Source organism: Salvia splendens, chromosome 4, assembly GCF_004379255.2.
Source record: "Salvia splendens isolate huo1 chromosome 4, SspV2, whole genome shotgun sequence".
Taxonomy (NCBI): Eukaryota; Viridiplantae; Streptophyta; class Magnoliopsida; order Lamiales; family Lamiaceae; genus Salvia; species Salvia splendens.
This window is the reverse complement of record NC_056035.1, coordinates 15,415,221-15,438,577: the sequence shown is the minus strand read 5'-3', so window position 1 is coordinate 15,438,577 and position 23,357 is coordinate 15,415,221. Positions and strand designations below refer to the sequence as shown.

The window sequence follows — 23,357 nt, the reverse complement described above, 5'->3', positions numbered from 1 at the left end:
CATTAGACAACTATTTTTTTTTAGATTTTATTAATGTGATTTTTTAATTTTTTAGAATTTTAAGTTGTAATTTTATTTTATTTAATGAAGTGTGTTTTTATTAAAAGAATTTGTTGGAAATAAAAATAAAAAATGAAATTGAATGAATAGTTAAGGGATGAGATGGTTAAGAGACGGTTAAAAGATGGAGGGTTGCAGGTGTTGTCTCTTAGTTAAGAGATGAGATGAAAAGTACAGTAGGGCCCATGAATAGTGAAGAGATGAGACGATTAAGAGACGGATAAGAGACAGTGTTACGGATGGCCTAAGACCTTTAGCCTCAGACATTATTACCCCTCTACAGCTTGACCAACTCACTCATATTAGTGGCTAAGATTTATATATTTTGTTATGATAAGCAGATATTGGATTAGGTTTTGCATTTAATTTTTATTTTAAAATATATTTTTTTAAATAAGAAACAAATTTTTATATAAAAAATCAATTTTATAATTAAATACCACACCATCTATTTGTAAATATATATAAATTTTAAAATCGAGTAAATCAAAGTCCACTCGGGGTCCGAGTGGGCTTCACAACGAACCACAAAGAGCCACGTGGAGGGACGGCATGTGGCCTTCTACCCTTCCCGTGACGCCACTAAGAGGGGACGTTTACAACGCGTCCCCTCCATCTCGATCCCCCGGGTAGATACAGAACCTATGCATTGTGGATTCTCTAAAATACTAAAATTCACGGAATTAAACTTAATTTCACAGAAGAAAATTTTACATGTTGTGACCCAAAAGTTATAAATTACTTCTTCCTCATCTATTAAATGTTTTACTCGGCTATTTTGATAAATTTCAGAATTACGTCATCCTTGTCTATAAAATGTTTAATTCGACTATTTTGATAAAGTTCTAAATTACTTCATCCTCGTCTATTAAATATCTTATTCGACTATGTAGATAAAGTTCTAAATTACTTCATCCTCATCTATTAAATGTCTTATTCAGCTATTTTGATAAAGTTATAAATCACTTCATCCTCGTCTATTCAGCTATTTTGATTAAGTTATAAATGTCGGAATTCCTCCCGGACGGGCGCTATTGCTTAACGCTCTAAGAAAAGAAGATATTGAAAGAAGAGAGAGAAATAGATGGCTGCGTTTGATGCCTAAAATCTTGCGTATCATCCACAGCATAATATGTTGTGTTTTTAAGCACAGTAGGGATCCATTCCCCCTATTTATTTGTAGTTGTGGACTACAGATAGAGATTGAGACACAGGTGAAAAGGTAGGCTGCTCTTTTCTCTCTCTGTCATGTTCTTCAGTTTTTTACTATAAATTCCTTACAGTAATCCACAATTTTACTCTCTGTCTTTCCCTATATTATATTAATCTCTTTTTCATTCCATTTCTTTCTCTCCTCTCCCTCTACTTCACTGTCTATCTCTGTTAATTGACCATAAACTACATTTTTCAGGAAGAGTCAGATTCTTTGAGATTTTATTTTGCACTAGGAAATGAAGGTTTGATTCCATATTTTCTTCTTACTCTGTGTTTTTTTAGGTTGGAAATGAATCAAACTTTTCTGTACATGCAGCTCTTTCTTCTTCACCCTCAAAATCTAATGGATTTTTGTTTTGTGATTTATTTTGTTTATTCTGGATCTGGAAGACTGTTCTCATTGGAAAACGATTGTTTCTTTGAGTCTGAGATCGTGAATTTATGTTACTTATTGTTTGGAATTTCGTATATTCCATTATATATTAAAGAACTCGTTGATTTGGCGTTGTTGTGATTTAAATAATTATTTGCGTCTGACAGTTGGATCCTTATTTTAATGCGAATAAAATTTGCAGAAATTTGTGTTGAGTTTGGATTTGCAAAATGACAAAGATCAACAGAGGAGGGCTTTGAAGACGGTCTCAACCCTTTATGGTACGCCGTCGTTCTCAATTGCACATATATGTATATAATGTTAACTGAATAATGGTGAAACATAGAGTGGTATTGGTTGTGATTTTCATTGATTCTGCATTAAGCTAGCCTATTTGCATAGTTAATTATAGTCGTTTGTGGTATAATTATGCAAATAAAGTACTTTAAGACAGGTAAAAGAAGATCGACTTTCAAAATTAACCTTGCTTTAAGATGACTGATAGATCCAATCAGCGTTAGAGAGTAGAGACGTAATTAAAATGTTGATTTTGAAAGGGGATATTCATTAGTCCAACAAAGCCATGATTGCAACTACTTAGTTTAGGAATCTTATATGATCTATTTTCACTGCAACTTCAAATAGTTAACTTAGTTAATAGTAAATCTAGAAAAAGATGTTGCGTTGCCTGTGGCACAATTCCATTTATGTTATGCATTGCCATCAAATCAGAGGTAGAAAATCGCTATCGCGTAATCTTGAAGCGCTTTCTCTTTGATGGTTGAGAGTTTAGGTGATCAAGACAAAAATATGTGATAGTTCTTTAATTTCTGTGTTGATAATTTGTAGGAATCGATGAAATATCCATCGACCTCAAGGGAAAGAGGTTAACTGTAATTGGAATAGTTGACCCTGTATCCGTGGTTACCAAACTTCGGAAAAAGAACTGGCCAGTCCACATAATCTCAGTCGGGCCAGCCAAAGAGCCTGAGAAGCCGAAGAAGGAAGAAGAGGCGAAGAAGGAGGAACCCAAGGTAGAAGAAAAAAAAGAAGAGCCTAAAAAGGAGGAAGAAGGGAAGAAGCCGGAGCCGGAACCAGAAATGATGCAGATGATCAGCACTGCATTACCATATAGGCCATACAGGCCCTACCATCCTCCGGTGACCACATACTACCCGGTGCACCACAGCATGGAAGAGGATCCGAACACATGCATTATAAGTTAAGGTGATCGTTCTGGGCCCGTTTTCACTCCTTGCCATTGGTTCTAGCCTAGGATTGGAGCTATATTTTTTGTTATGTTTTAGTACATACAAGAAGTTGAAATAATGATTTTGGGTCATCAATTTTGTTTGGATTCACAAAGTGATTTTTATTTGTATTTTCTTGATATCAAATGGTAGAGAGATGTTGGTTTTCGTAGTTGGAGTCTTGCTGGAAAGGTGCAAGTCTTCAAATTTCATTTGTACGGACAAAATTTATTTTTGGTTCGGCCTACACTAAGATTGGGCCACACCCACACCTATTTATTCTCGAAATGTAATATATTTGAGTAGATTTGACATGAATTTAAGAATGATAATATCGTGACGGTATATAGCAACGACTTAACCACGTAGGCATACATGGATTACAAAAAATGGCCGGTTTAGTAGGCATGTGTATGGCTCAACTTAAATTCAAGGTTCATTTCAGCTCAATTCAGCATAAATAGGGAAATAACACAAGATTCACTTGTTCATTCAAGACCAAACATTCATGATCTATTAACATGTCAGCTTTGCCACGACACCCTTTATATCAGTGATCAAAATACTGTGTATCTATTAAGCCCTATTTGGTATGGTGGAATGGAATGAAGGAATGGAACGACATTTCTACCTCCATTTCATTCCTTTGCTTAGTAAATATTTTCCTTAGTAATCACCATTCAATTCCACATGGGAATAGACATTCCATCCATTTAGCTAAGGATTTTATTTTAGATTTTAACAGAATTATAGAATATATTATTTTATATTTAAATTCAATATCACTCAATTTTATATTTTTAAAATTTTTATAATAATATTAAAATTTTAGAATTTTTAATTATTTAAAAAAATCCACACACCTACACACTATGCTCACACTATACACAGACACTATACCACCACCACCACAACCACCACCACACATATGCACACACACACAACACCACATACACACACACACACAACATTCACACATACGCACACCACACACACATTTCACACATACGCACACCAACACATGCACGCACACACAACACCACATATACACACACACAAAAGAAAAATATTTGGCAAAAATATTTTTGGATAAATAATTTTTTTGATAGAATCTATATATTAATTATTCATATTTCATTCCATTTCATTCCTATATTATTTGTAGTTACAAAGATAGAAATAGAATCAATAAAAGAATAACAATTCCGTTCTTTTTATATTCCTTGTGCTTAGGGGTGAGCAAAAAAAACCGGAAACCGAATATCCGAACCGAACTAAACCCAAACCAAAATTTTGAAATTCGGTTCGGTTCGGGTGAAGAAAAAAACCAAAAAACCGAATTATATATATTTTATTAATTTAATATATATTATTATAATATATATATATAGATATATTCTTTTATTATATTCTACTATATAATACTCTCTCCTTCCCTCAAGAATATGCACTATTTCCTTTTTAGTCCGTCCCACAAGAATATGCACTTTCTAATTTGGGAAAGTCTTTTCTCTTTAATGAGATGAGACACATTCTCCACTAACAATACTTTATTTATTTTTTCTTTCTATCTCTCTCTTACTTCACCAATTTTACATTAAAACTCATGCCGACCCCAAAGTGCATATTCTTTGGGGACGGAGGGAGTATACATTATTAATTTTATATTACATATATATATATATATATATTCTATTAGTATATATAAAATATAAAATATATATTAATATTATATGTTTTTTTAGGTTTTTCGGTTTATTCGATTTTGTTCGGTTTTTTAAGTTCGATTTTTGATTTTTCAGTTTCAGTTTTTCGGGTTCGGTTCGGTTTGGATTTTGAACTAAATTCGATTTTTCAGTTTTGGTTCGGTTTTGGCAAAAAAACGAATCGAAACCCGAATGCTCATTCCAATTTCATTTCCTCCTCATTCCATTTCCTTGTGTTTTATTGTTCATAATTACAACATAAACCCAACTTGCTATATCAGAATCCACATATAACACAAATCTGTTAGCGACACGATCTTATTCATGTTTACACGACACGATAACAAATTAACAATACGAACTCGACAACATACAATAACAACATTAAATGATTTAGATGTTTTGCGGAAGAGATATGACGTGGTGGTGCTGGTGGTCATAGCTGTGAAGGCAAGAAAGAGATGAGCTGTATGAACTCGATAACACACGATAAAAGGGGTTATCTAATCCAACACGAATCCAATTCAAATTTTTCGTATAATTATTAGGTTAACTCGATAATGTTACGAACACGATAATACTTGATTTAATCCAATTCATAATGTATTTGTAGCAGGTCAAAAATTATTTAGTCTAATTAGAATGGCAGAGGTGCATTATAGACTAATGAATTTTCACCAAACCACACTAACCAACTAACGTTAAAAAAATCAATTAAGACAAAATCGAATTAATTGAATGGTGATCTTGTTTTTATTGGATTTCGTTAAAATCATTTTACTAATAACATTTAATTAATTAAACGTTAACTTTACATATATCATCTTCGAATTAAGTCCTCAATTTAACTCAATTTTGTTAAATTTATTCTCGTTGTTTTTTTCCCTACACACTTTATTAAACTGACGTTCATTCATTTTCTACATATGGATCACAATTCACAATCACGTTTTACATTCCAAGATTCTTTTGATGTGTCACAGTCAAAATCGAAATTGGTCACATTAAATACTCTATGTGGACTGGACATTTTATTTTTACTAGCATGTTTTAATATATTTTTCTCCTGTCTCTAAAATTTTTTCACCTATTTTTATTTTCATCCGTCCCACAAAATTTGTCATATTTCATTTGTTTACTATTTTTAGTAGTAGACCATATATTCCACTGACTCATTAACACTCACATTTTATTATAAATTAATATTAAAAAGTAGGATCCACATTCCATTAATTTTTTTAACATATTTTTCATTAAATTTTTAAAAATCTCGATCAAAATGTGACAAAATTTAAGGGACGGAAGGAGTATGTCTTATGTCACTCGATCTATTCATTTTAGGCTTGTAAATTTGTGATTGATTTTTTTAATATAATTAATTTAGTAATTTAAGTGTAATATGAAATTACTTAATAAGAGAACACTTAATGAGTTATAGTTTGAGGCGAAGTGAAATAGAAAAATGCGAATAATATGGGACAGATGAAGTAGTACTCGGTTACTATACGGAGTATCTATATAGTTGTTGTATCCACGACTAATGTTAGTATGATTCCAAATACGACGTGGATGTATTATCTTAATAAAATACATACTATTGTTTACTTGTAGATTAATTTTATAATCAACATAATATATGGAATAAATTTTAATATTCTAAAAAACTCGTTTGGGTAAAAAAAAATATTTTGACTGAAAGGGCATGGATGTAATTGAGCCCCAGCTGATTCATTCTTATTATTAGCTCTGAAACGGGTGCTAGCTTCTACCTTTCTGTAACACAAATCGAATTCCTTTTCCTCCAAGGTGCTTTTTCTCTCTCTGTGCGTGATTCTATTTTTATATTCAAACGGTGTGAATTCCTTATTTTGTATGAGTCTTCGGTTTAGATTTATTGTGATTGTTTTTTCGTATTTCGTTGTTCTATGTTATCACTATGCGTGTTTGTTCGACGCCAATAGGATTTGTGCGATTCATTCTGGGATCTGTTACGATTCAGGTGATCGGATATCTGTCGCAATGAATGTTAGTGAATTCATCGTATGCATTTCTCATAAATGCATGTTGTTTGAAGTTGCACATTTCACATTTCATGTTGTTATTGAGCTAATTTACGACTTAGTCACTTTGGATCTTTCAGTAATAGTTGAATTGTTGTGGATTTTGTTTGTGCGAATTTGTTTCTTGGATTAAGTAATTGTGTTGCTGAGATTTGTTAATACTTTCCTATGATTGAGTTACATCAAAATAATAAGAGGTGTGGGTGCATTAATGGCGTTTGTTATGAACTCGTGATGTATGGAGAGTTCTTAGTTATGGTGAAATCGATTTATGGCTAAATAATTGTCATTAGAATGGATTTTGCCAATACTCCTTCATCCGATCCTTTAATTCATAGTTGAGGAATTACTGAAGAAGCCTCTTTTTCTATAGGTTTTTCTTGTGAACTGGTGGTTGGAGAATATGTCAGGTGCTGAAGAAAACAAAGAGCGAACGGAAGTTGTTATGGACGGCGGTGGGAAGGGCATGCCATCACCACAGCAGGAAGTTGTGCTCTCACACCCATTTTCTACATTACATAAGTTGTTAATGTATGTGATTGTATATATTCAAAGAAATATTGTTTTACCTTGCAGGAGGAAACTGTGAAGAGTAAATATGGTGGGTTAATGCCAAAGAAGCAACCATTGATTTCTAAGGTAACATCATGCTTCTTTCATGCCATATGTAGATTTTGAGAATAGCTCTTTTGATAGGAAATTTTATCAAATGTCAGGATCATGAACGTGCCTACTTTGACTCTGCTGATTGGGCTTTGGGAAAGGTACTCACTTTTATATTTGCATCCTTTTTGCAAAGAAGAAGCTTATAATAATTAGATCATAAACATCCGCGTTTTTATTTTATCTCCACAGCAAGGTGGCCAGAAGCCTAAAGGACCGCTGGAGGCTCTCCGGCCGAAGCTACAGGTAGTTACAAGAGACATACTGTATATATTTTTTCATATCATCTTTCACTTCTCTGATTTACATTATTTATCTTTCTTCATTTGATTTATTTCAGCCTACTCACCAGCAAACAGGCTACCGCAAGTCTCCTTGTGGGCCATCAGAAGGTGAAGGTATTATGCATACCCAGTCAATGTTTTACTAAGATGCATAGTTTCTTAAGTTAGTTCCACTATTTGGTTTTTTGATGAGGAAAGCCCGACAAAATGGTCTTTTCTCCCACCGTGCATCACGCACACAGTAGTTAACGCTATCATTTATATGCATGTAGATGGAAGCGCTGCCCAAGAGGAAGATGCGACTCAATGAATAAGAATCTCATTTCAATCCTGGGAAAATTGTCTGACATTGCCTGTGTTGTTGATAATGAAGTTTCGCCTGAATAAAACACATTCAAAGAGGATGTTTTAGTGCATCGGATAAGGGAAGATGCAGCAGCCACTGAGAGGTCTTCCAGAGCTTATTCCTGTTGTAGATAAGTTTGAAATTTCACATATTTTCAGTTTGGAAACCAAAATCATTTAATCTTCCTACTCTCGACCTTTTTACCGTGTTGGTATAGAGTGGGCTTAGTTGTCTTTGCTTTAAATTTGTGCTTGTGTTTTAGGAGTAAGCAATTTCGCAGCTAAACCAAATATGCAGTCAGTTGGAACCATAATGTTCATCCATATAGTTGGTCTTGTGAATGTTATGTAACCTTCAACTCTAATTTATCGTATTTTTATCGTTACTGGTTGGCAATCATAACGTTCAATCGTTTTTCTATTTATTTTTTTACGTAATTATTATGACTAGTGCAAATTGTGCAATGCAATTGTAAAAAAATGTATGTTTCACCCTTATTAAAGTAACACAAAATATAACCAAATTTTAGTGGGGTGATGAAAATTCAATAAAAGAAACATAAAAATTAGGGACCTCTCTGCTCTTCAATCTCAACCGTTGCCGCTAGTAGTGACACTCATCTGCATCGAAGATACCGCGGTCGAGAAGGAATGCTTCACCAGCTCAGCGCTCGTTGAGAACATGCTGCTCCGCCACCTCAATTGGATCCACTCCCTCGTGCTGCGCAGCGCAGGCTCTGCCCCTGGCAGTTGATCCTCTGCCTCGGCTCTGGTCGACAAGCATGAGCCGGATCGTTTGGTCCACATCGACGCACTGGCGGACCTACATTAGGGCGTGGGGTCCCATGCAACATTAGCAACTTTTACTATATATGTTTTCCCATAACAGCTCGTGTGTGCGCTTGCGCAAAGGCCTGCTGCATTTTCTAGTATTTAGTAACTCAGGCTTTTTATCTTCATTTTTTAGCATGTACTGGAATTTTCATTTTTTAGTTAATGATTGATTATTCCATGGCTATGGTCTTTAATTTTTTTAAGCTTTATTAATCAGATGTACTGATCAAGTCAAGAAAAATTATATACTGCGAATTTCTCTCTTTATTTAAAATGAAAATTTCAGTTTGACACAATTGGGACATATAAGATGTTGGGAGAAAGTGAGTGTGAAAATCCATACAAGTGCAGGGTGAAGAGAAACATACCATTTAGGCCGCTGCTTTGTTAAAAGTTGGGGAGAGATTTGTAAATACACTGACATTGAGCAAACCTGAGAAGTCTCTACCCTTTTAAACATGGCCTAATTTCAACAGCTAAGGATACTAAACCAGAGAGAGAGGTTTCAGATGAACATGCATGCATATATCCACGCCAAGACAGGAAACAACCCCTTTACATGGTTCTCCCATAATCTGATTGAGGCCCTGAAATTACACTGAAGCTAAAACTCTACATCCCACAGAACAAGTCACTGGGAGATATGCTTGATCTTATCACAGAGACGAGAAGGTATTTTCTATCGGTATCTGGACTCCAGGTCTAGCTCATGGCTGTATATTCCTTGGTTGTGACCAGGAGGGACAAAAGGGTGAATCTGCTTCGAATTTGCTCGGAGCTCCATTTCTATTAGCCTCTGGAACACCTCAGGAGGGGTCCCGCCTACACAATTAATAAATCAATCACAACCACCCGACTCAAAAAACCCTCGTATTAGATCGCAAAGTTAATTATTAGATGCATTCATAAAAAATATACAGCAAAACTACATGCAATAACAAGCAAAAACCATTTATTTCTTCAGCTTAAAATGACCTATGATCTCTGTTTTAAGAATTGGAATTTTAAAGAGAGTTATATTCTGAGAACAACCAAGCCTGTCTAACTTTCTAGCAGCTCACTAATGTTAAAATAATTATAATAATAATGATAATGGTAAATAATAATTAAATATTGATAAATAAAATGCTCTCTTAGGATAATGATGCAGAATGACTGTCTCAAAAAAGCAGACATATAAAACAACTAATTTCTGAGATTACTTCATATACTATGAAGTGGGGCCCGTAGATATATGGTATCCGTAACTACTAATAGCTCATTCAAACAAAAGAAAACAAAACAATTTCTACCTGGCATTGGCACTACACTACCGCCAATATTTGGTAAGCGGGACCCAAAGGGGAGACCTTGCGTTTGATTCATTTCCTGGACAAAACCAGTTGGTTGGTTGCCATGATGAGGGACTGGACCACCCCTCCCAAACTGAGGATGGTTGCCTGTCATTTGCATCTGATGCAACAGTGGGTGTTGTGGAGGAGGAACGTCAAATCCAGAAACCCTAACGTTGGGGTTGTGATGGAAAGACGGCCGAATCATAGGGGAAGAGGGTTGATAATTGACTGGAGAATCGTGACCAGAAGTTCGTTCTGGACTCAAGAACTTCAGGTGTGAGCTCATGTTAGCAGGATGTGAATCCAAGTGATGATACAATGGCCTAGGTTGGGTATTACGTGGATGCTGAAAATGTTGTGATGATTGCTGCTGCAACTGGAGATTTAAATAAGAAATATCAGGTCCCCTTTGTTCATGTGAGCCATGTGGAAAGGGTGTGCCTTCTGAACCTCCCATGCTATGCTTGTCGTTAATAATACCACCTAAAACTGCCAATTTCTCTGCTATGTTGATAGGCGTAGTTGAAGAACTGTTTACACTGTTAATTGAATTACCAACTGGCATCATTTGAAGCAACCTGGGATCGCGAGAATCACCTGCAGAAATCAAGTTTTCTTCTTCAGGCAGTTGATATCCAGCATTCCTTTCAAATCCATCACGTTTGTTTAGTGATTCAGTTTGACGCTTTGGTGAAGAAATTCCAATTGACGAATCACCGACGCCAAGCCAATTATCAGCCCCATTCAATTTTGCAATCTGTCTACGGTTTGAAGGGACATTATAATCATGAACTGGTCTCTGAAGCCCGGTATGTTCAACTGTTGAAGAAGAAATATCATTGTCTTTGACTGGAAAAGGAAATGCATGAGGCCCTGGGGCATCAACTCGAGCAGAGCCAGTTGAGCCTCCTTGGACAGAAACAGGGGCTCCAACTGACTCTAGCTCCTTCATGAAAGCAGTTCCAAAGAGAGCTTCCAGAGTGAGTGTCTTCCCAAGATTACCATTTTCTTCCTCTTTAGGCTCAGTCACCACTGTGGTTCTATCATTTTCCTGAGAAACTAATTGTTTATTGGCCAAATTGATATTACTGGGGTTTACAACTGTACTAATCTGATCTGAACTCTTTTGCAACATTGAGAGCAGGTGTAGAGATGTGTGATTATCAGCATGTCCGCTTGACTGTGCAATATCTCCTTCGGCAGTGGTAAAGCTTTTCAAGTGTGGCTGCGTGTTCATAGGCTTTGGATCATATTTTGACAAGATAGATTGTTCGAGGTCTTCACATGTAAGAACAGCTGGAACAGTATCCACTTTGTTGTTACTGCATGCTTGATCAGATATCCCATTAGCTGCAGCTGGAATGTCAAGCTAAACCATGTTAGATTTCTTATGGACTAAAAGGAGAAATCAAGTACAGGTCTTAGCTGCTCCTGAAGTATAATGTTAGTACTTGCCTTTATCACTGCCGACTATTAATGACAGTAAATCGTTTTGCCCTGCAGATGAGACATCAGCAGCAACCTTGGCTTCTGTAATATGTGCTTGAGATATTAGAGCCATAGCCACACAAAAATGGCAAACTGAGCACTTCTGCTACCAATCAATTTATATAGATAGCAATTAGCATGTTACCTTCCTCAGAAAACCATTGAGCAAACTTTGACGAGTGGGCAGTCTTTGGGCTCCATGTATCATCAGGTTTATTATTGTGAAGCTTTATAAGAAAAAAATTGATGAGACGGAAGCAATCAATACAATACACCAGAAGGAAAAGGTTGTGGAATGGCTTAACGAAATGGAAGCAACAGCACCCAAAAAATCAAAATACCCTCATCATTGACCAGATAAGATCAAACCACAGAAATAGTCTCTCTCTATAACAAAAATGCAGCTTCTATAACAAGCTAGTCTCAACTGAGCCTGTGGCGAACATTGTATTAAGGTTTACAGCAGAGGGGTTCCATGCACAAAGTACCCCCCCCCCCTAATTTCACTTGCTATCTTTCATAATATCCCTAATTATGGTCATCCTTGGGGTGGCATATTTTATTTGGATACTTGTACCCAAAAATCCCAAATAGGAGGTTGATATGCTTATTACTAATAGTCAATAGATTGAATACAATATTAAGAAAAATACTCCATCCCTCTAAGAGGCAAATCATGTCATTTTGCATTTTGGAATACCCCAGAGCCTGTCTTTCTCAATTAAAATTAGCTAAACCATCAAGTCCCATATAATCTTCAATCAAGTAATAAGAACTGTTTTCAAGACTCAATGAAAATAATGCATACAGGAGAGATTGACTAAGTAGCTTGCACATCATCAAGGCAGAAGTACAATTACATAGAGCAAGGACTGGGAGCAGCAGTCATAGAACATGAAATTGTCTAAAACATAAATTACCTCAACTGAATTGGAATGGCCATCGCTTTTTGTAGATAAAGTGCTACCAAAAATCTTTCCTAAAATTGATGTTGAGTGACTTATGCTAGAATCATGAACGGTTTTATCCTCCAGTCCATCATCATTAAGTTTTGTAAAATTGGGATCATCTGGTGTTCCAGGAATCTGTAAGGGACTAAAATTGCAGAATAATTGATTTTCTAAGACAGCTTGCTTTGGCCCGTCTAAACCAACATGTCCATTAACATGTTCCCCCTTATTCAATAGGATTGTGTGCTGTGTCTTCTCTGCGGGCTGTCTGCCAAATACACTGATTTCTTCAGTGAGACAACTCTCTATACCATGATTTGCATTTTGAATGAGGTTCGGGTCAGCAACCGTAGTGCTCTCAGTTGTTACAGACGTCGACACCTGTAAAAATATAAAATATCTATGTAATTTGAACTATTGAAACTTGATAGGATCTTTGCAAAGGGATCCCGATGTTGCAATTGACTACTATTATGTAATATGAGATTTCAAGAACAATGAATTCATCAGCAATAGAACTGAAGACATATAACATGCCAAGACCCTCCATGCACAGGGAAGGGGAGGTATCCTTTCTAAATCAAAGCAAAAAGATCGCAATGTGTAGTGTATGTCTTACGAACAATGATATTGTGTCTCTACTGTTTGAAAAACAGTTTCCCACAAGGTGTGGTTGAGAACTTTAAAATCCGAAAATGGCATAGGTTGATGCAAGTCTGTTGCTCGTAGATTAAAAAGCATACACGCATCTCCAACCAAATACATTCCACCCAAAAAACATAAAAATAAAAATAAAAATAAAAATGGAAGTTGTGTACCTCTGACAGAGAAGGATGAATCAATGATTTCAAGCCAGAGCTTTTTTCAAGGAGATTGGTTTTAAATCCTGGTGGAACAAGCGGTCTTGAGGCAGGAGCTTGTGAGGATAAAGATGATTTTTCCGAGTCATTGCTTACAGCAGAAATTTCTAACTCATTATTCCTGGAAAAAAGCCCCTTGTCCTCTTTGCTATCTACCAAGCCTTCACAAAGGCTTAAGACATCACCGACTTTGCTATTCCTCGAATTAGAATTTTGTTTCTCCTGTAGAACCTTATGCTGTTCCTTTCTCATCATCTCAAAAGAGGCTGATAAGAAGTTACATTAAGGAATTGTTTAGTAGCGTTGCTAAGATAAAATCAAGATAAAAAACTATGTTTTTTGGTAGATAAGATAAAAAAAAAGGTGAGGTGTTTGGTAGCCTAGATTATTTCATAGATTAAGATGAAAAATTACATCTATGTCATTCCTACACTACCCCGTAGCTGCACACCATCGGAAAGATGTAAAACCGCTGGAAAACGCCAGGCAAACTGCTGCTGCTCGCTGGTATGCATCTCTGCCACCATGCAGATGCCACCAAGTACTGGGACCAGTAGTTGCCGCAGAATGCCTAAATATCCGATTGGCCTATCGGCTCCCATTGCTTCTGGGTAGCCTGCCTGTGCCGAAAAGTCTTGAATCAGACAAAACCAAAGCAGTTCGCACATCCGCCGCCTCTGCTCTAGCGCTAGGGTAAAACCCTAGTGCCACCACCTGCGTTGCCTCCACTCCAAACCATCTCCCTTTTCTCCTCGCCAACTCAATTCCTTCACAGCGGGTATGGCCTACCTTCCCCTTCCCCTCCCACTCCCTTACCCCCCCTCTCTCTACACTTTAACAATGAGATAAAACAATAGCGGCTCCTAATCAAGATTGTTAAACAAAGAGTAACAGTGACTTTTTTCCAGGCCTTGGCAGGCCGAGATTATATATAAGGGTACCTCAGATCGATAGTTTGGTAGATTAATAAGCTAAACTTGGCCTAATCTCATGTAACAAACACACCCTAAAGGTGTAGCAACAATAAGAAACAAAGAGTTTGGAATAACTAATATAGGAACTATGAACCAAAAAAACCTCCAATGAGATTGATGAATACCTCTTCGCCTTCTCTCCTGCTCTGCTCTATCTTCATTGGTAGACTCCATTGAGCCAAAAGTCTCATCATTGAAGGCGTCAGTATCCTTTCTTGAATGGGGTACTGCCTGAAGATAGTTGCATAATGAAGTATTTCAGTGAACGATACATTGCATATTGTTGCACGTGGATTGAGTACTATGTTTCAAATAAAAAGATAAGATGATAACATGAATCGGGGAATAGAAAATGCTGGAAATGATACAAGCTAACAGAACTTCATTACGATCTACATTGTTTCGTTGACCTTGTAAGGACGTGGAGGATGATAGGGTTCAACACTTCTGCTTAGTTGAGTTTGCTCATTTGGTTGCACCTTAGCAGCAGAGATCCCAGCAGCATATCCAGATGGTCTTGGAAATGAACCGCTCCCAAGAAGCCCATCATGCTCAGGAGTCTGCCAAGAATGTCGAGAATGATTTCCGAAACGTTTCCCAGAATCTACAGGAGAGGTTGAAAATCAAGTCATATGGTTGTGAGGGAGAAAATGATACAATGGCAAGCAAAACCATAATATAGAAAAATGTTATAAAATGTTAATAAGACACAAAACACAGTAGAAGCATCAGGGATTTCAGAAGACTTAATTCGCAAAACATTCTAAAGGAAGCCAAGCACTATACAGAAACTTGGTATCTTAATCAACAAAACACAGTTTTTTACCAAATGTGTACTAAGCATAGCATAAAGAACAGAGAGAATATGAAGAAAATATATTGTTGTTTTCTCTGCAGGGACCGATAAAAAAAATTCAGCAAAACTTTGAGAATAAAGGTAGAAATCCAAGAAAACATTCCATTCCACAGGTACATTTAACGAACAAACTTAAATTTGAGTGATTACATATTAGCTCATTCGGTGCTGCCTTCTTTGAATAATACAAAATTCAGCCTCCGTCAAAAGTACTTGTTAATCTATATTTAGTTTTTTGGATCTTACTTGACTCGTCATTAATAAATCTTAGACATAATTTCCATTCAAAGGTAAGAAAGGCAGATCATTTACACAAAGACAAGCTATAGAGAAGTTGTTGATATGAGTAAAATGGAATGAACGGAATCAGCTAACAATGACTTTGGTTTCACTGATCAAAAAATCATACATGCGTCAAGCCTACAGATAAATGTTAAAGATAACCTGAGTCCTTGTCAGACTGAGAATCGCTGTCTCGATCACTCCGAGCAGAATAACGACCATCCCATTTCCCATAAATGCCTCTAGAGTAGGTATTAGTATCCCCCCGAGTAGGAGGTGATGAGGAATACTCATTTCTTCTGAAACCTTGGTATGGCAACCTCCCAGGAATGCTTGTTCGATCGGGTAGTCTCAGCAGTTCTTCTCCCCATATACTGTCGAAAAACCAACAGGTGAGCATACTAAAAAATTGCAGGACACTTCTAAGTATATCAAAGATGCCGAGCAAGCAACTGAATACACTTTTAAGCAACAAAAGCAACACGACATGACTGCTATCATAATAACTTCCTTTTAGGGCATCTTGTATAACATTATCAATTGAGTATCATTTACCGTAGTGATTCATCAAACCCGCTCGGCGACTTCTTGCAGATATCCGAATTGCTGATCGACAGTAGAAACTCTCTTGAATATGATATTTTTGGTTTCCTAAAATCACCAAAAACACTTTTCTTCATCTAATCTCAATAAAGCTATATAAATTGCAGAATAAACAAAGTTGATTGACAAAAGATTACGTAGAAACATCGTCATGAGTTTCAAGATCCTTGTCCAAGGACCTTCTATCCTCATCTTGTGAGCTCATTCTGCAGCTCCCAATGAAATCTAACTTCCCTCAAAAGCAAACACCACACTCTAAATCGTACAGATTTCTCTAACCTCGCTGCAAACTGATTTAACCATGCATACACCAAACAGAACGAATAACTCAAATTTAACACACCTAATTTAGATCTTCCTAAACTCTAACTCTCACAATTCATTGAGCTTATTCAACACCGTACCCAAGTCAATCTAACATTCAAGCTAAAATTCAGTTGATTGATCCAGCTCAATCTAAATCCATGCCCTAATCTCACCAAAATCCAATGCTAAAGAACAGAAATTAACCACACGTTTGCCCCCAATCCCGATATACTAAAAACTCCAAATCCCTCGAAAAATGTTGCAGCCTTCACTTCCTCTACCGCCTAATCCAGCCAGAATCTGCATGTCTGAACATGGATCGAGATATAGAAATGAAACTTGAAATAAATAAAGCTAGGGTTTAAATTCCTAGTATATTCCGATCAACCATCTCTTGGCAGAAAGATCACGTACATATAGGTATTGAATTTTACGCATAAAACCCATACATAAATATATTTGTATCTCTGTACTAATCGTACACGCGCGCGTATCTATTTGATGTTTGTAAAAGGGGAAATGGTAGAGACTCGATAAATTTGAAATTTGAGAAAAAATGAAACGCCATTAGGCCATCCACAATAGGCGCCCAGCGACCGCCGAGCCGAGCGCCGGCGCTGGGTGGTTCGCTGGGCGATCTATTGCAGCCGCCCAGCGGGCGATTGGAGAGAGAAACCGCGCAGCGCTGGGCGGTCGCGTGGCGCTGGGCGGTGCGCTGGGCGGTCCGTTCGGCGCTATTGCAGCGCCCGGATCGCCCAGCGCACCGCCTAGCGCGAAAAAATAAATTTTTTTTTTCGAAACACTATATATACGCGCTTTGTTCGTCATTTTCCCGTATATGTCTCGTAAATTTAATTTCGCATATTGTGTGATTGTTAATTATTTCATTTTGTATATATTTGTTAATAGTGATGTGGGTAGTATTATTAATGTTTCTCGTATATGTCTCGTAAATTAAATTCCGTATGTTGTGTGATTGTTAATTATTTCATTTTTATATAATTGTTATTAGTGATGTGGCTATTGATGTGGCTGGGCTATTTATGATGTGGCTAGGCTATGGCTGTGCTATTTATGAAGTGGCAGGAGGATTTTTTAGTGTTGATGATGTGGCAGTGGCTAGGCTATGGCTGGGCTATTGCTGGGCTATTCCTATTGTGGATGGCCTTACAGAGCACCGGAATATAGAGATTTATTCACGCGCTGTGTCTGGAGTAACGGCACGCGCCAGTTTCAGTGGCGAAGTTGGCTCTGGACTGGTATTCCCCATTGGGGCGTGAGTTTTTTATTACTGCGGCTGCTGTGCTTGTGACGGTATAATTGAGCCATCAAATTAATCTATGAAGCTGTTTGCATAAATGTTCAATCCGTAGATACATAAATTAGTAGTATTACAAAGAAAAACACAATAAGTGAGCGTAATTCTGTGTGAAATCCCAGTAAAATTTAGCAACTCAAAAATGATTTAGGTAAATTTAATAATATGGGGTTCATAATCCTCGAAATAATGGATAAAGATATCTAATATCTTTGATAATGATGTCAAGAAGAGGGGTTTGCAGAATGTGATGCTACATGGTCATATGGCCAGCCATAAACATAAAATATTAATAAAAATTTATGCATTTAATGCTATTTTACTTGAAATTAGTTCATCTTAAAAGTATTAAATTTTTTAGATTAATTTACCCCGTTGCATAAATAAGGACTAGAGTACAACTAATAATAAATAATCTTGGAAATATTATATTGTGTATTTGTACGTTTCTTTTGTGTCATATTTCTTTCCGTTTTTTCTTTTTTCTTTTTTACTTTTAATTATGTTATATTATTATTTAATTTGTATTATACAACTACTTTTAAATTAGAATATAAATATATTCATGATATTAAAATTATATAATTGGTATTTAGCTTCACTTACAAATGAAATAATTTAAACTATATTATATTTAGCATTAATATTTAAATAACTTATAAATAATAGGTATGATATGATTATTTCCAATACAACATACATATAATTTGACGTAAATTGTGCATAAATTATTTCGTAAATTGTGCATAAATTATTATGGAGAGAGAATGTAGTAAATTTAAATTTGAAGTGAAAAATTGAAAAAAGGGCAATTAAGTAAAATTATCTTAGCACTAATTATTACTATTAATTTATTACATTGACTTTTATAATTATTTACAAAAATGTCATTGTGTGGCTGACCACGTTATGGTTGCTAGCAACTCTTGCATAAAAGGATCAATAGCTTGACATACAAAAAAAATCATATTTATGGATAGTGTAAATTTTAGCATAGAATTAAATGAAATACTTATGAAAGAGAAATAAACAGAATTCATATTAATTTAAATGAATTCATATTAATTCATATTAATTTTAATGAATGGATAAAAAATTTAATGATAAAAATTTATTACTGTAAAAAAAGAGCAAAAACTGTACATAAAATTAATCCAAGCGATACTATTTAACGACTATTCTTAATTCTTATCCTCATCCAAACAAAACTAGAAATTGCAGCTTCAAATTCAATCCCCAACTCCGCACACCTAACAATGGCGTTATCTCCCGCGCTATTGCACTCCACGGCGTCAGTATTTCACGGCCGCTTCTCCGTCCGGCTTCCGTCCCTCAATTTCTCCGGCGTTCGACCTGGCGCTCTCTCCGTCAAGGCTTCGACGGTCGTCCTGGTCGAGAAAACAGAAGCCGAGAAAGTCGACCGGCTCAAAACCACTTACATCGAGAAAATTGTGCCGCTGCTCAAAGAAGAGTTTAACTACACCAATGTTCATCAAGTAATGCAGTGCAATTTTATATTTTTGTAGAAAATTTTCTTATCTTTTTGGTAATAGCATGAAAATTGTGAGCTGTGAGTAGGTGGAGTCATTGGGAGCTTTTTAGCTTTTGTGTTTTATCAGGTCAGGTTGATAGTTTTGGTATTTTTAGCTGATTGTTTTAGGTTAAGATGTTCCAACTGACAATGGCTTGGTAATTTGTATCTGAGTGTGTGGGAATTGGTAAATAAATGGTTAAATTAATAGCTACATTTGAAAAGTATGAATGTCTGTGTTGGCGATTTTATTCTGATCCATATACTATATGTTTGGCTTCCTTCAACTATTTATGCTCATGTTTGTTTGTTTGCAATGCTTTACACGGATCATCAGCTTACAGGAATAAATTTTAGTGTAATTGATTATGGAAGCATTGTTGAACATGGCTGGAAACTGAGCTTGAGGATTTTCAAATCCAAATATGTTACATTTCTCTAGTTATAGCAAATCGCGTAAAACTTTTCTCTGTTCAGGAAAGTGTTCAGATGATGTATTTCAGTGTGTTTATAACCTTCTTACTGCCGTTGACCAAGACAGCTATGAAGTTGATGTGAGAACGTTAGATTATGCTTTACATATAAGGTTCTTTCCTGATCTCATCCTGTGAATGTACAGGTCCCAAAAGTACAAAAGATTGTGGTGAACTGTGGAATTGGAGATGCTGCCCAGAATGCAAAGGGTTTGGATGCAGCTATGAATGATTTGGCACTTATTACTGGGCAAAGACCGATTAAGACGAGAGCAAAGAAGGCTATTGCCACATTTAAGATTAGAGAAGGACAACCACTAGGGATTGCTTGCACCCTAAGAGGCAGTGTGAGATATTTTTTGCTGCTGCATTACTCCATTTCTTTCTCAAGTGTTTGGTTTGTTTTTCCATGAAAATATAAGAAATTGACAGATTATATCATAAATGATGCATGTTGCATAGATATTCTAAGTGAAACTGACTGACCTATTGGTAAACAGACGTACTAGTGTACATTCTTTCTTCAAGTGATAAATTCAGCGATGATCTGAAAAAGGGTTGTGGGGTTGAGGTGATTGTGCACCTGGTTGTCATTTACTTCCGCATGAATATGAAGATATATGGCATAATAAAAGATGATAAAAGGGTAAAATATATATCTGTCTAGTCCAACCGACCTTGTGTGCTCCTACTGAATGTACAATGCATGCCTAGAAACTAAACACTTTATGCTCTTATTGGGTTATTAAAGGAAAGGGGTGGATTATGAAAATAAATGTCACATTCCGTCTTTTTTTTTGTGGGGGGTGGGGGGCTTTATTATGGCTCTAGTGTGGCAAATCTAAAAAACAACAGATATTATAGGAACATAGTTCTTGGGTCCTTAGTTTCCTGCACCACAGCCATTTTTGTGATGCTTATAACTTAAGTTCAGGGACGATGACAACCACCTGTGGTAAAGCTATGAAAGAAATAGTAGTACTACATTTGAGCTAACCATTGGCTTCCCCCTCTAACCTCATTTGTTTTTGACAGGTGATGTACTCTTTTCTTGATCGGCTCATCAACTTGGGACTTCCTAGGACGCGTGATTTTCAAGGGGTGAGCGCCAATAGCTTTGATGGAAATGGCAACTACAGCATTGGCTTCCGTGAGCAGACTGTGTTCCCAGAGCTTAGCTTCGACATACTCGGTAAGCCGAGGGGAATGGATGTCTGCATAGAGACTACAGCTAACACGGATAAAGAAGCTCACAGATTGCTGGCTCTCATGGGGATGCCTTTTAGAGAAGGTGCTGGTGGCGGCGGCCCTCCAACCACAATTCGCAAGAAGAAGCTGAAGGCTCATCACTTCGACTCGAAATCGAAAGCGAGGTCGAAGCAGAAGACCAAGAAGAGATAAGAACTCCTCTCTTGTTGATGAACAATTTTTTGTATTAATGTTGACCAAGAAGAATAATGTTTATCTGTTCTTCTGATGTGGACTGAGTCTTTAAATATTTACATGGCATGATGCCATTGTTTTGGATATACAGGAAATTTGTTGGATCATGCTGCATTTAAGTATGCTTCTCTCATCAGATTCCAACGTGCTGCCTGAAATTTAGGTGCTGAAAATATACCATGGACGTAAATCGTATAGTTAATTTGTAATTTGATGGTCAAAGGTTGACGACTTATAGGTTTGAGGAACCATTTGAGTCATGAATCCATATGGTAATTTCACTGGCAAGTCTTTGTCAGGACTCAGGAGCAACAAGCTTCTTGTGATATTTTGCAACGTTGGGGTGGTTACAATGAACTGATTTGTGGAGTTGGAGGCGGTCAATCAACGCCAGTCAAGGAGGTACATTCACCGTGATAGATAAGCCACAGTCGTGTGCCTTGTGGAGGATTATTTCTCTGACAATCCACGATGGGGTTGGGCGTATGCGCATAGTGTATACGTTTTTCCCCTCATGAAGAGTGTCTTCCGCAACTTATTTATATATGCTTAGTGTTGGCTCAAAAGCTTGTTAATTTTGCAAGTGACTGATATATTAACTTAATGAACTCTGGCTTGTAAAGCATATAAGCAAATTCGAGTTCAAGAGTGATAATAGTCAAGCTAGGCTCTGCAATAGGCTTGAAAACGAGCATTTTGCTAGCCAACAAGCCAAAATCTACTATGCTCGGGCTCAACTAGTTAATTATCATCATCATGACTTCAAAAGTTCAAACAACAGAACACACTTGTCTGTGAAAAACGTTTCTTCCTCAAGTAAGAGTTAGTTACATGTTTAACTATATTTCAGATTTATCCTAATAGAATGTGAAAAACTTGGTTTTGTTTGTTTTATCACTTAGCTTATTTGTTGAGTCGTGCGTTTTTTTATTGGATAGGGAAATACTTAATCGAGCAGAACAAAAACTCCTAGTTGTTTTAGTTCAAAATTTAACACATTATCAAAATATATCCATTACTCGGCAGATTTATTCCCTTTTAAAAAAATTATTTTTTCATTTTCTTTATCCTACAATACTTCCTACACTCACACTCAAATACCACATTCAATGCAAAAAAAAAAACGCACACACTCATTCAATCTCTCTTACACTTATCTAAGCCAAATTTCTTTCAATTCAAACATGGATCCCCAACAAAGGGCTTAACAGAATAAGCTAGTATCTTAAGCGAGCTTGGGAGTACTACGCGAACCCTACCGTGGTTCTAGCACTAAGAGCTTGTCAGTACATCTTGCTATGACATGTGTTACTAGGGATGTCAATCGGGCCAACCCGTTCGGGTTCGGGCCAACCCGTTCGGGTTGTCGGGCCATTCGGGTACGGGCTATTCGGGTTATGATTTTTTCGGGTTATAAAAGTTCGGCCCTAACCCTAACCCTTCGGGTTTCGGGCTAACCCACCGGGTTATTCGGGCCAATGCGTATTTTTAATTCTTTTAATATTTTCAAAAAATAATACCTATTTTAAATTTTCTTTATTTATATACATATTTTTAATTAATCATTCAACAATGAAATACATATTTTTAATTTTCTTTAATATTTTTAAAAAAGATTAAGTTATTTAAATTTAAATAACTTATTCATTACATAATTATTTACAAAATATCTATCAATAGTATGTTTATGTTTATGTATTTAAAACATAAATCAACACTTTGTTTCAAAATTCAAACATAAATCAATTCGTAGAAAATTAAACAAAATTTTCATAACGTGAGAGGTGCATCGTAGATGTAACAAAAATATTTTGAATTGTTAAAGAGTGAATTATCAAGATGCTAGCTAACTGGAGTAACTCTAAGTTTTCTTGAATTATGATTGGTCAAATTTAATTTATTCTAGCTGTAAATAAATCAAATAATAATTTATCTTTGTTTTAAGAATCACCAAAGTACGCATAATTCAATGACGAAGCGGCGTCAAAACACTTTGCACTATTATATTGGAAATATACTAAAAGAAAACTTTTATATACGAGTATTTATGAATCCATGAACCACATGGTGATTTTTTTTCGTGATCTTATATAGTGGGTTGGCGTATTTGGATTTTGCATGGTTTTAGAGGGTTGTCTTGGATGATTTT

At 36.2% G+C, this 23,357-nt stretch overlaps 4 protein-coding genes across 7 annotated transcripts; 3 read left to right on the top strand and 1 right to left on the bottom strand.

Annotated features, from left to right (window-relative positions):
- Window positions 1-1,068: 1,068 nt before the first annotated feature.
- LOC121799130 (heavy metal-associated isoprenylated plant protein 39-like) lies at window positions 1,069-3,191 on the top strand. The gene is made up of 4 exons (XM_042198471.1): window positions 1,069-1,282; window positions 1,472-1,517; window positions 1,851-1,929; window positions 2,498-3,191. Exons 2-4 carry the CDS (start codon window positions 1,512-1,514, stop codon window positions 2,872-2,874), a joined length of 462 nt encoding a protein of 153 aa, XP_042054405.1. The 5' UTR covers window positions 1,069-1,282; window positions 1,472-1,511; the 3' UTR covers window positions 2,875-3,191.
- A 3,166-nt stretch (window positions 3,192-6,357) lies between these two features.
- On the top strand, window positions 6,358-8,377 carry LOC121798800. Its single transcript, XM_042197992.1, has 7 exons — window positions 6,358-6,410; window positions 7,038-7,151; window positions 7,241-7,303; window positions 7,381-7,428; window positions 7,520-7,573; window positions 7,668-7,725; window positions 7,884-8,377. The coding sequence occupies exons 2-7, from the start codon at window positions 7,068-7,070 to the stop codon at window positions 7,919-7,921; spliced, it is 345 nt and encodes a 114-aa protein (XP_042053926.1). The 5' UTR covers window positions 6,358-6,410; window positions 7,038-7,067; the 3' UTR covers window positions 7,922-8,377.
- A 49-nt stretch (window positions 8,378-8,426) lies between these two features.
- Window positions 8,427-16,963, bottom strand: LOC121798799. Of its 4 annotated transcripts, none has more exons than XR_006050093.1 (12): window positions 16,275-16,963; window positions 16,090-16,185; window positions 15,697-15,908; window positions 14,807-15,000; window positions 14,522-14,627; window positions 13,381-13,688; window positions 12,533-12,943; window positions 11,758-11,839; window positions 11,580-11,654; window positions 10,083-11,480; window positions 9,159-9,612; window positions 8,427-8,873 (listed from the first exon to the last, which is right to left on the bottom strand). XR_006050093.1 is itself a non-coding variant. In XM_042197991.1 (11 exons), the coding sequence occupies exons 1-11, from the start codon at window positions 16,340-16,342 to the stop codon at window positions 9,470-9,472; spliced, it is 3,093 nt and encodes a 1,030-aa protein (XP_042053925.1). In that variant the 5' UTR covers window positions 16,343-16,963; the 3' UTR covers window positions 9,037-9,469. The 4 variants fall into 4 exon arrangements, 1 of the variants encoding a protein (XP_042053925.1); XR_006050092.1 differs by having other exon boundaries at window positions 8,427-8,779; XR_006050094.1 differs by having other exon boundaries at window positions 8,427-8,779; window positions 10,083-11,474.
- A 1,991-nt stretch (window positions 16,964-18,954) lies between these two features.
- LOC121800383 (50S ribosomal protein L5, chloroplastic-like) lies at window positions 18,955-21,315 on the top strand. The gene is made up of 3 exons (XM_042199954.1): window positions 18,955-19,257; window positions 19,912-20,112; window positions 20,801-21,315. Exons 1-3 carry the CDS (start codon window positions 19,018-19,020, stop codon window positions 21,164-21,166), a joined length of 807 nt encoding a protein of 268 aa, XP_042055888.1. The 5' UTR covers window positions 18,955-19,017; the 3' UTR covers window positions 21,167-21,315.
- The last annotated feature ends 2,042 nt before the right edge of the window (window positions 21,316-23,357 follow it).